The 13545-nt window shown below is 42.4% G+C and overlaps 1 protein-coding gene across 1 annotated transcript in view; it reads left to right on the forward strand.

The window, feature by feature from the left end:
- Positions 1-13545, forward strand: part of ADGRV1 (adhesion G protein-coupled receptor V1) — a 753646-nt gene that overhangs the window by 295366 nt on the left and 444735 nt on the right. The window contains exons 49-54 of the mRNA XM_069745343.1: positions 1971-2223; positions 4054-4179; positions 6426-6648; positions 8563-8767; positions 8873-9019; positions 12186-12441. Of these exons, the coding sequence (XP_069601444.1) occupies positions 1971-2223; positions 4054-4179; positions 6426-6648; positions 8563-8767; positions 8873-9019; positions 12186-12441 (1210 nt within the window). The remainder of the gene's footprint in view (positions 1-1970; positions 2224-4053; positions 4180-6425; positions 6649-8562; positions 8768-8872; positions 9020-12185; positions 12442-13545) is intronic.

The following is a 13545-nucleotide window of genomic DNA, read 5'->3' on the forward strand; positions in this document are numbered from 1 at the left end:
TTGTCCATTTGGAAGACTCAATTTTGACAAAGCTTTACCTTCCTGGCTGATGTCTTGAGATGATGCTTCAGTATTGCCACATAATCTTCTTTTCTTATGATGCCATCTATTTTGTGAAGTGCGCCAGTCACTCCTGCAGCAAAACAACCCCACAACATGATACTTCCACCCCTGTGTTTCACAGTTGGGATGGTGTTCTTAGGCTTCCTTGCTTCTTCCTTTTTCACTTTTCATCCAAATTTAACGATGGTCATTATGCCCCAAAAGTTCATTTTTAGTTTCATAGGACCACAGGACATGTCTCCAAAAATTAAGAACATTGTTCCTGTGTGCAAGTGCAAACATTAATCTGGCTTTTTATGTTTCTTTTGGAGTAATGGCTTCTTTTTGGCAGAGTGGCCTTTCAGCCCTTGTTGATACTTTCACGGTGGATAATGATACAATCTTACCAGCTTCCGCCATCATCTTTACAAGGTCTTTTGCTTTTGTCCTTGGGTTGATATGCACATGTCGGACCAAAACATGTTCATCTCTGGGACACAGAACCTGTCTCCTTCCTGAGCAGTATGATGGCTGGAAATTACCATCTTGTTTGTACTTGCATATAATTGTTTGTACAGATGAAGGAGGCACCTTCAGGTATCTTGAAATTGTACCCAAGGATGAGCCAGATTTCTGCAAGTCCACAATTCTCTTCATGATATCTTGGCTGGTTTCTTTAGACTTTGCCATAATGCTACACAAAGAAGCAGTGTATTTCAGGTGTGCATTAAAAGACATCCACAGTTGTGTCTCTAATTAACTCAGATGTTGCCAAAAATTAAAAAAATCAGAAGCTTACCAAAAACATGACATCATCATATGGGCAGTCGAGAATTGTTTCTAGGCATAGTAATCTTAGTGTATGTACACATTTGACATTCTCTCTCTCTCATTATTCTGACATTTGGCAAATATTAATAATGATGGTAATCCTAATTGGCCTAAAACAGGAACTCTACACTATGTGCTTGTCATTGCAAATTTGTAAGAGCTTAGTACTGGGCACACTGACAGTCACCGGGGAACATCTAGCAGATCAAATACTTCACTAACTACCGTAATTTGTGCCAAAACTGTCTATCACAAACCTATTTTAAGTATATGCCATATGCCCTGTTCACACTGTATTTTTGCAGCACGTTTGAAGTTTCCTCCTGAATCCCTCTAAAAATGGGATGCAGACGAACCCCTGACAGGGCTGTAGACAGCTTTGACACGAACAGAGTTCAGATTAACTCAATTCTTCTTTTTTGTGAAAGTGTCTGTTATTTCATATGGGGGTACAAATTTAGCAGGCTGCATTTCTGTGCTGGTTTGAAAGATGGACACTTTTCAAAGTAAAAAAAATTGCACACAGTTTATTTGAACTCCTTTCAAATCATAGAGATCTATAACCTCAATGGTTATTTGTCTGTGTCCTTCTTTTAGGGCAGGGGTGGGGAACCTCAGGCCCGTGGGCCATTTCTGGCCCACGATTATCTTTTCTCTGGCCCCCGTGCAGATTTCTGAGGACCGCGGTGCTTGGGCCGGCAGCTGTAATTTGATGGCACTTGCCCATTAGTTTCTTCTTGCTCTGTGAGCAGGCGCACATAGCATTCACTACTGAGCACTGAGGTGCATGCAACAAAATTTTACACCAGTGCCAACATCAGGACTTTGTGGGCAGAGTTAGAGCATGATTTGTACGGTCCCCAAATGATGGGATAAATATCCAAATGGCCCTCAGCAGAAAAGAGGGGCTTTCAGGAACCTATGAATGCACTACAGTAACAGTGTGAACATGGCCTTATTAGTTCTCCAAGTACATTTGACCATGAGTTGAAAACCTTCAAAGAGTTACCGTCTTATATGTAAAAAGTTCTGGCAAGTGGGGGGGGGGGGGGTGACATTATTTTACAATAATGTAACTGTGTTCTTGTCTTCTCTAGGTCTTTAAATGGAACAATGGTATATTTTTCCAATTTCAAAATCTCTCCAGCCCTGGTGTTACAGGGCTCACAGTATTCACGCGTGGGGGAGCTGTCTACATGATGCTTTCTCTTGGAGGTGATGACCAGAATTCGTTGATGTTCTTATGGTCTAATAATCGGTTTGGAAATTCACAAAATGTGCCAATTACTGGAACTAAGGATGTGGAAGCTCTTTCTGTTGGTGGAGATGTCTACATTGTATTTATACAAGGTACACTGGTAATAAATTTAATTTCCTTTCTGTGACATCAACTATCAATATGTACTGGAATGACAATATGTCAGTGATCATTTACAGTGGGTACGGAAAGTATTCAGACCCCTTTAAAATTTTCAGTTTTTGTTTCACTGCAGCCATTTGGTAAATTCAAAAAAGTTTTTTTAAAAAACATTAATGTACACTCCACACCCCATCTTGATTGAAAAAAACAGAAATGTAGTAATTTTTGCAAACTTATTACAAAAGAAAAACTGAAATATCACATGGTCATAAGTATTCAGACCCTTTGCTCAGTATTGAGTAGAAGCACCCTTTTGAGCTAGTACAGCCATGTATCTTATTGGGAATGATACAACAAGTTTTTTCACACTTGGATTTGGGGATCCTCGCCATTCTTCTTTGCAGATCCTCTCCAGTTCCGTCAGGTTGGATGGTGAACATTGGTGGACAGCCATTTTCAGGTCTCTCCAGAGATGCTCAATTGGGTTTAGGTCAAGGCTCTGGCTGGGCCAATCAAGAATGGTCACAGAGTTGTTCTGAAGCCACTCCTTTGTTATTTTAGCTGTGTGGTTTGGGTCATTGTCTAGTTGGAAGGTGAACCTTCGGCCAAGTCTTAGGTCCAGAGCACTTTGGAAGAGGTTTTCATTAGGGTTGGGCGAAACGGGTCGAAATTTTTCAAAAGTCGCCGACTTTTGGCAAGGTCGGGTTTCATGAAACCCGACCCGACCCCAGTGTGGGGTTGGCCATGAAGTCGGCGATCTTTTGAATCTAGAATCGGAATTCCGATACCGATTCCCGATATGTTTAAGATATCGGGAATTGGTATCGGAATTCAGATTTAAGTGTAAAATAAAGAATTAAAATAAAAAATATCGCAATACTTACCCTCTGACGCGCCCTGGTACTAACCGGGAACCTTCCTTCCTTAGAATCAGCCTTCCAGGACCCTGCGGTGACGTCGCGGCTTGTGATTGGCCGCGCGGCCGCCCATGTGACCGCTCGCGCGGCCAATCACAAGCCGCGACGTCACCCGCGACGTCACCGAAGGTCCTGGAAGGGCTGATTCTTAGGAAGGAAGGCTGCCGGAAAGAAGCAGGGCGCGTCCGAGGGTGAGTATATTCCTATTAGGTATATATTCCATGAGAAAGAAATGAACTTTTTTGATTTTACCAAATGGCTGCAATGAAAAAAAAGAGTGAAAAATTTAAAGGGCTCTGAATGCTTTCCATACCCACTGTATATAGAATTCCTATTTGATTGTTTCTCCTTATTCATGGGATCACTGACTGTATATAATCCTGCACCCGATCTTGTTGGCACAGTGGCAGTGCCCACAAGATCATCATGATGTATATATTTCAATACTACCACTTTTTTTCTTTATTTAACTCACTTATATAGCAACATTAATTCCCTAGCACTTTATGGACATCATCATCACTGTCCCCATTGGGGCTCACAATCTAAATTCCCTATCTGTATGTCTTGAGTGGGAGGAAACCCACGCAAACATGGGGAGAACATACAAACTTATACAAACATGCAAAATCCTTGCAAATGTTGTCCTTGGTGGGATTACGTGACCGGCATAGTTTTTTCTGTCAATGGTCAAAATAGGGTTACAAAATGTCTTTTTCTGTATTTATTATCAGCATATTGTCAAGTAGTAGATGACAGAGATTAAATAAATCATTTGCATTTAGAACTTTTCTGACAAGTACAAATCTGGTGTACGATGCGGCAAGTACTAAAAATGGTACGAGAACATTGTCAGATAAAATTACCACCTTTCAGTTTGTATTCTATTTTTTTCTCTTACAGCGGCAGAAACAGATTTTATTCATATTTTCCTGTGGGAATCAGGACAGACAGCCTTGAAAAAATTACAAGTTATTCCATTCAAAGCTGCACACATGATTCATACATTTATGCCTTCATCTGGGCTGGGTAAGATATTATGTAATTGTGGAGCTCTAATTTTGCATTAGTTTGGATCTTGCAAAGAACATCATGAAATTTCATCAAAAAGCTACAGAGAGTTTTGGCTACATAATGGTTAAAATCACAGACCTTTATGATTGTTGTGCAAACCCAAAATAACAGTTGCAAGAATTATAACACATGGCCAACATGTAGTTAAAAGCGGTTATAGGGGGCGTCCAAGTGAATGAAAAAGCTGCATACAGCTAAAATAAGGGAATAAAATATAGTCATTAGTGATGAGCAAACGAGCTCAGATAACGCCTTATCCGAGCACGCTCAGGTGTTATCCGAGCATCTGGGAGTGCTCATATGTTATGTTCGAGTCCTTGCGGCTGCATGATTTGTGGCTTTAGACAACCTCAACACGTGGGAGTTGCCTGTTTGTTAGGAATTCCCCACATGTGTTGGGGCTGTCCAACTGCCGCAAATCCTGCAGCCGCAAGGACTCGAACATAATATACAAGCACTCCCAGATATTTGGATAACACCCGAGCATGCCCGTTATCTGATCACCTTCGCTCATCACTAATAGTCATCCCTTCATCCCTGATGTCCCATTTCTGCCATCTTCTCGATTGGTCTTTTATTTACCATAACTGCAACAGTAACATCCTGTATAACCCATGTGTCAGCTGCAGCCAATCACTAGCTTCAGTGGTTGACAACATGTGACTGCAGGCTTTGGCGTTCACATTGGGGTATACAAGATGTCACCTCTGCGGCCAAGGTAAACAGGAAACCATTAGAGAGGATGAGTGATGCAGGGATGGAGACTGTATCTCTTTTGGCCTGAAAATCTTTAATGGGAATCTGTCAGTAAGATCAAGCCCCCCAAACCACATATTTGAGTGTAACATCTCACGGGACGGTAACCATGAGCGAGGTATTCTTCTCATAAGCCCCTGCACATTATGTGAAAGTGGGGTCCTACCTGGGTGTGTGGACTTGTGCTGTGAGGGCGCTACGTTTGTAACTGATGACGCTGGTTTGTCAGGACCAGGTGTTAACCAGTTCATGAGCGGAGACCACCAATTACAATTAAGCTTATTTTTACTGAAGAATAACTAGATACAGCAGATAGTAGGCATTTTTCTTTAAGGACGTTTCTTTAACCACAAGTGACATGAACACACACATCTCTTTCTTCCCTGAAAACACTTTCTCTTCTCCGCTTACTTCCTCTACGCTTTGCACAGCCCGGTACATTATCTTGGGAGCTTCAGTTTTCCTTTGTGGCGACCGCACGTGTCGAGGTATATCGCAACTGCACCTTTTCCTCTGCAGGGACCGCACTTGTTGAGGTATAACGTTACGGTCCCTTTTCCTCTGTGGGGTCTGCACGGGTCGAGGTGTTACGCTCTGGCCCCTCACAGCTACTCCAGTTCAAAAGAGTCATAGACGCCATCCTGTGGCAACGTTTCCTGTGATTTCTCTGTAGGTGAGGCTGTGTCCCAAGATCCCTAATACTAAAAATATCTTTATTAGCAATAATTAAAAATAACAAAGTGCATACAAATCCATCACCAAAAGAAACACTTGAAAATAGAAAAAGAACCTAGGGAGGTGCCTGTCCCTAATAGCCTAACACTCTTCAGTACCCTACCTACCAGCGGAGGTTGGCACCCTAATCCTGCGCAGTGGCACCCCCGCTCGACGTCGACTATCACTATTTGATGCTCACTCTCAGGTCTAAACTCTGGACTTAACTCTATTTTACCCCACTGTCTGTTGCTGGGTAGACTATAACAACGTTATTGCCATCTTGTGGCCATTATGCTTAACATCACATGACATTATGTATCTCACAGTACACATTACACATTACACTGTACAACATCACATGAAAGCTTCTCAAGGGGCGTGGGCAACGTACCCATCCACCTACATGAGCATACAGTCTTTGCAATATAAATCCAACACATTTACGATAAGTCCTCCAAGAATATAATCACTTATTCTCATGTTAATTAAAATGCCAGTTCTTCAGGAATGCAGCAACATATAGAAAATATAAAGGCGTCGATGGATTTACTTTACAAAGTTTTGCATGTCCGTATATCAGGTTTAAGAGAGTTGATCTTACTGATAGTTTCCCTCTAATAAGTGGGTTCAAGTTCTTCCTTGACATTCAAATTATAGGACACACAGATCAAATCTAGCATGTGAAGATGGAACATGTAAATTCATATTTTTTGTTTCTTTTTTTCAAGCTCACTTTCTAATAGCTGGTGGAAATGTATCAGAATTGTATCGCTTGAGCTCTGAAAGGGGACAGTTTTCTCCATTGCTGCTGGCTCCAGCATCTAAACAGTTGATCTCATCTACAGTCATCTCTCTAAATGTGTCCAAAACCATCATTGCCTCGGCCGGAGATGTCAACACACAGATCTTTGAGCTAATCTCAGTGTCTAATCAATCTGATTTCATTCCAAGGTAAATTCTAGATATCTTATGGTAAAGCCTAAAAATTAAAACATGGAAAGAATGGGACCATTTAGTCACTCAGTAATGAGATTGAGATACTTTATGAATATAGTGTACCTGTCCATAAGGAGGGAACATGCTTTTATACTGAGTATTCTACAGTGTGCACGTCCATGTCTATAGTGCATATGGCTATAATGAATTTGCATAATTATTTTGGTGGAGGCGGTTGTTTCCGTTTCTCCTACACATAAAGGTGTACAACCCGACCTTATGTAGAGAGGTGGACAAGAGAGACTGAGTAAAGGCCCCGTCACACATAGCGACGCTTAAGCGATCCCGACAACGATACGACCTGTCAGGGATCGTTGCTGCGTCGCTATGTGGTCGCTGGTGAGATGTCAAACTGTGAGATCTCCCCAACGACGCAGCAGCGATGAGGCGACCTGTAGCGACCTGTACAACGATGCTATTTCATGACGATTCAATGGGACGTCCTGTCAACGAGGTCGTTGGTAAGGTTTCAAACACAGCGATGTGTGTTACCCAGCGGGACCTCAACGATCAAAAAGCGGTCCAGGCCATTCCGACACGACCAGCGATCTCACAGCAGGGGCCTGGTCGCTGCTACGTGTCACACATAGCGAGATCGCTACTGAGGTCGCTGTTGCGTCACAAAACTTGTGACTCAGCAGCAATCTCGCTAGCGATCTCGCTATGTGTGACGGGGGCTTAACTGTAAGCGAACACCGCCATCTGCTGGACAAACTGAAAGCAAAAGTGAAAAAGTATGAATTGTGTTAGCAGCAATCATATTGTGCTCGGAGATTTGAATAAGAAGTGAATTTGCCTACTGAACCTGATCCAGTGACACACAGGAAGGACTTCCTGAACATAAAAGGCCTGACCAGAATGAGAAGAGCAGTTGGCGCCAGAACCTGCACCAGGGCAGGTTGTATGTCTGCGAGGTGGACTTGCAGCCACCATCACCACAGAAGACTCCGGGAGCGGTCAGGTGCCATAGAAGGTCTGACTTGCGTGGAAGATCCGTGCTCTGCTCCAGTGGAAAGCTGTAAACCAGAGCCAAATCAGGTCCAAAAGACGCCACAGCCAAGTTACTGGGGCATGCTTGGAGAGCGAGACAGGTGGGACATCGTGACCCAGTAAGCGAGATTCAGACAACTCTAGTCAAGGCCTGGGATCCAGACTATGCTGGTCACGTACTGAAGACCAGAGCAACCCCGGTCAAGACCTGAAACTCAGACAATGCCAGTCACTTTACCAGATCGAGGAAACACCCGTTGGCGTTCAACTACTGAAGACATCTGGAGAATACGTGACCAGAGACTCTCACCTAGGCTGGTGATTAGAGGACATGAGTGAGCAGGGCCATTGCTTTCAGCACGGACTCACGTTACCGGGTGTGGCAGAGGGGAGGCTGCAGATGAGACAGGGCCTGGCTGATGCTAAAATGGCACCGAGAGCACTATTAGACTTTGTCAGGACCTGGAAAGCCGCAAGGCTGCCCTAGACACTCCAAATACAGCATTTGCCCCTTTCCCGGTTAGACCAAGGTTGGACTGTAGACCCCGAATTTATCTTGAGGACATATTTCTTGTAATGTACTAACCAATATTTGTCTGTGCATATAATTGCCTGTAAATGATACTGTTATTATTGTTCTTTTGCAATTTTTCTGTGATAATCTTTCTCGCATTTAACCCTCTTAAGTTATCGTAATAAAATAGAAGTAGATTGTTGATCTCTCCTGCTGTCTCCGCTGTTGCATTCAGATTACCTGCATTACGCTTAAACCTCATTTTATTTTTGGAAGTATACCTATTAGAAATTATTCTTTTTTTGCTTGTGAAGTCCATTCTGCTTGTTTGTATTAATATTGCGTTGTTTTTACCTTTCCGCTAGTTCAGGTGAGTTGAAGTTTGAGCCTGGTCACAGTGAAGCCATACTCGCAGTTAATATTCTAGATGATTCAATCCCTGAAGAGGATGAAACTTTCAGAGTAAGGCTGAAAAGCCCGAAAGGAGGAGCAGAGATTGGTTTACATTCCTATGTCACCATAATCATTCCTACCAATGACTACGCCCATGGAGTTGTTGCCTTTTCTCAGGTGATAATGTGATTTTATTTACCTTTCTAATGATATTATTACGATGACACTCTGTATATGAAGCCAGTAGCTTATTCACCAAACATATCTATGTGTCAATCTTAGAGCTCATTGTTGAAGCAAGCAGAGGAGATGGAGCAGGACAATCTCATCAGCTTTAGCATTGAGCGTCTTTATGGAACCTATGGCCGAGTTGTGGTGGAATGGTTTGCCAATGGCAGTGTCAGTGACATATTTCCAGCATCAGGAGTGGTATGTGTTTAGTATACTGCAAAATTTCATATTATATATCTATGTGAGAGGAGATATAGACCCTCATTCATCAGTACTAACGTTTTGCATGCCAGTCTTATTCAGCGCATCTGTCACCAGCAAAATAAATGTACTCCAGTCAGGCACCATGTGACATTTGTGTGTGAGTCCACATCAAAGGCAGGGACACGACCTTTGATGTAAGTGTGCGTCAAATGTCATAAAGTGATTAAAGGGGTTTTCCCATGACCAATGTAATCTCAATTTTAATCAATAGATCGTGGAATAATAATAAGTTTCTCAATTGGATGTGTTAAAAAATGTTCCTGTGCTGAGATAATCTTATAAATATTACACTGTTGTACTGTGTAGTGGCTGTGTCCGACCATACAGATTGCTCCAGTTCATGGTTGGCACAAACCACAGCTACTTGTCTGGGTGGAAAGCAGAAGTCACTCATTACAGCGGAGTATATAGCTGCTGTTTTCTGAGACAACACATTTCATTGCCTGAGGTAACACATTTCATTGTTTTATCACAGGAGTGAGTGTTTTTGCCCCGTCACCAGTCTCCTGATCTAATCATAAATCAAGTCAGTGATGGAGGAGCTCCAACAGCTGCTCAACTTCAATGCCTTCGATTGACTAATTAATGTATAATGAGCTCACACGACTGGTGACTTGGCGGAAGCACTCATTCCTGTGATAAAACACGGAAATGTGTTACCTCAGAAATTTTCAGCTATGTGCTAGCTTATTATAAATTACTTATGCTTCCCTTTCTTGGCCAAGAGCTGTGGTTTGAGCTGACTGTCAATTGAAGAAGTGTTGTGGATTTCTTTGCACTATTTTTTTTATATTCCTTTGCTTCGTAAATGCAAAATTAGGCAACATTTTTAATGGTCTGTTTTAAAATGGGCCAGCTGTTTTGTATATACACTGCTCAAAAAAAAATAAAGGGAATACTTAAACAACAGAATATATCTCCAACTAAATCAAACTTCTGTGAAATCAAACTGTCCACTTAGGAAGCAACACTGTTTGACAATCAATTTCACATGCTGTTGTGCAAATGGAATAGACAATAGATGGAAATTATTGGCACTTATCAAGACACACTCAATAAAGGAGTGGTTCTGCAGGTGGGGACCACAGACCACATTTCAATACCAATGCTTTCTGGCTGATGTTTTGGTCACTTTTGAATGTTGGTTGTGCTTTCACACTCATGGTAGCATGAGATGGACTCTAAAACCCACACAAGTGGCTCAGGTAGTGCAGCTCATCCAGGATGGCACATCAATGCGAGCTGTGGCAAGAAGGTTTGCTGTGTCTGTCAGAGCAGTGTCAAGAACTGGAGGCGATACCAGGAGACAGGCCAGTACACCAGGAGATGTGGAGGGGGCCGTAGGAGGGCAACAACCCAGCAGCAGGACCGCTACCTCAGCCTTTGTAAAAGGTGGAACAGGAAGAGCACTGCCAGAGCCCTACAAAATTACATCCAGCAGGCCACAAATGTGCATGTGTCTGCACAAAGGGTTAGAAACAGACTTCATGAGGATGGTCTGAGTGCCCGATGTCCACAGATGGGGGTTGTGCTCACAGCCCAACACCGTGCAGGATGATTGTCATTTGCCACAGAACACCTGGATTGGCAAATATGCCACTGGTGCCCTGTGCTCTTCACAGATGAAAGCAGGTTCACACTGAGCACATGTGACAGACGTGACAGAGTCTGGAGACGCCGTGAAGAGTGATCTGCTGCCTGCAACATCCTTCAGCATGACTGGTTTGGTAGTGGGTCAGTAATGGTGTGGGGTGTCATTTCTTTGGAGGGCCGCACAGCCCTCCATGTGCTCGCAAGAGGTAGCTTGACTGCCATTAGGTACCGAGATGAGATCCTCAGACACCTTGTGAGACCATATGCTGGTGCAGTTGGCCCTGGGTTCCTCCTAATGCATGACAATGCCAGACTTCATGTGGCTGGAGTGTGTCAGCAGTTCCTGCAAGATGAAGGCATGGAAGCTATGGACTGGGCCACCCATTCCCCAGACCTGAATCTGATTGACCACATCTGGGACATCATGTCTCGCACCACCCACCAATGTCACGTTGCACCAAAGACTTTCCAGGAGTTGGTGGATGCTTTAGTCCAGGTCTAGGAGGAGATCCCTCAGGAGACCATCCACCGCCTCATCAGGAGCATGCCTAGGCATTGTAGGGAGATCATACAGGCACATGGAGGCCACACACACTACTGAGCATCATTTCCTTGTCATGATACATTTCCACTGAAGTTGGATCAGCCTGTAATTTGATTTTCCACTTTGATTTTGAGTATCATTCCAAATCCAGACCTCCATGGGATATTCATTTTGATTTACATTTATCATTTTTATGTTTTATTGTTCTAAACACATTCCACTATGTAATGAATAAAGATTTGCAACTGAAATATTTCATTCAGTGATATCTAGGATGTGGTATTTTAGTGTTCCCTTTATTTTTTTGAGCAGTGTATATATGTACCCTGTTACCTTTGTTATGGTTCAACATATCCAAAGATGTGTGGCTCAAGATTAAAAACCCAAATATATTTGCTATGTATGGCCACCTAGTAGTTGTAACGTGAATTGCACCCTATCGGGTTTTTTGCTCACAGGTCATTACATGGCATTGTCTCAAGAGAAATTTCAGTTCTTACCCAAATTCAAGAAAATATAATGGTGGACTGATTTCTAGGTGGCTGTCCATCTGCTTCTGACATTGATCATCCACAGCAGACTCTGCAGGGAGGGTGGAGGGCTACAAATCTCAGCCCCATTGTCTGTCAGCATGAGGAATGGGAGGTTCCTTATGAGCTTGAGCAAAAAATGAATACAGGAATGAGAGCCAGAGAAGCATCATGGACACCGACACACATCCAGCATGTATTACTGAGAGGGACACTTCCACAAGAGAAAACTCTGAAAACAAAAGCAGGCTCGGCCTTCTATATAATGAAGGAATGAAGATTGCAGCTTGATGCTGATGCACCTTTTTTTTACTAAAGAATATCAGGAGACAGGAGAATTGTCTGCACTGGAGTGTGGAGTCACAGATTTCTTTTCGTATTATAGATGCCAGATAAACAGTGTTTCTTCTATCTCTTTCCCTCCTTTGTGCAGGTTACCTTCTCCGAAGGCCAGGCCCTCACCACAATCACTATTACAGTTGTTGCAGACAGTGTAGCTGAACTTGCAGAGACTGTTACGGTTGTCCTTACAAAAGTGACAACTGTGAATATTCAGGATTCTCGAAGGGGAGCTGTACTGGACCCTAAAAGATCGACGGCTGTGCTGACCATCCTGCCCAATGACTCTCCACATGGTGTGATTGGTTGGCACATCAATTCGCTTTCTGTTAAAGTGAATGAACCTGTAGGTAGGTAATCTGTAGAGCTAACAGCTAGGATTAGAAATACATGTCAAATATTTCTTTCTTCAGTTCCAAAACGTTCTCATGCGATTATTGTGAATCAATATTTACAGCTTAATGTGTTGTTTCTTGTTGTAACTTTTGTCCAAATTGGTAAACCCAATGATTAAAGATTACATTTACACTTATGTGTTACAAATTTGAAGGTTGTGCACTTGCAGTAGTATATACCCTTATATCTAAGAGTATGTTCACACAGGGCAGATTTGTTAAATTATTTCCTGCAACTGCTTTCACAAAATGGCCTTAGGTGAGCATACCTTAACAAATGCTGGATTTCCAAAGGTGACAACCATGTATGGCAGCCTTTACTATCCTACATGGCTTTCCATCAGTTCTGAATGTGGATTGCTAAACACAGTTTATTTCTATAAAAGGTCACTGTTTGTTCAACACACTTTGCATAAATTGATAATGGAAGCAATCATAAGAAACATTTCAGTAAATATTAGCAAAGAAATATGCTTCTCCTCTCGCTGCCTCGTAAACTCAAAATTCACTCTGAAAAACAGCCAAAGACATCTTGGTTAAAAATGTACAGAGCGGGGAGAATAGGGAGAAGATGAACACAGTGAGAGATTAAGAAGAGAGAAACAGGCAAATCATGCTGTAGTTTTCTAGTAAGCGTTTCCATGATCCAAGAACTGGATTCACAGCTACACTGCTCAGTACGGCTGTATCATGCCCTCAATGCTGCTGCTTCTAAATGTATTACATAGATACAGGAGAGCAGGAATCCCTCTTGTCTCTGGGTTTTGTGTATTGGAGACATCACAGCAGAAAGTCACCCACTAGCTCAGAGACAACTGAAAATTTAGTGAGAAAGCCAACAAAAGGAAAAATGGGTGAGAAATGCTAGATACAAGTCATGTAATGGAATAGTGTTATTCCTCATGTACACACTTGACAGATTATTTACAGTAGAAAAGACTGTTTTAAGATCCTCATAGTATAGCCCTTTATAATTTGTCAACTGTTAAGACCTAACTCTCACAGTAATGTTCAGACTTAGCTATTCACTGTGTGTATGTCATTTTAAAGTAAATCTGT

This window comes from Ranitomeya imitator, chromosome 1, assembly GCF_032444005.1.
Source record: "Ranitomeya imitator isolate aRanImi1 chromosome 1, aRanImi1.pri, whole genome shotgun sequence".
Lineage (NCBI taxonomy): Eukaryota > Metazoa > Chordata > Amphibia > Anura > Dendrobatidae > Ranitomeya > Ranitomeya imitator.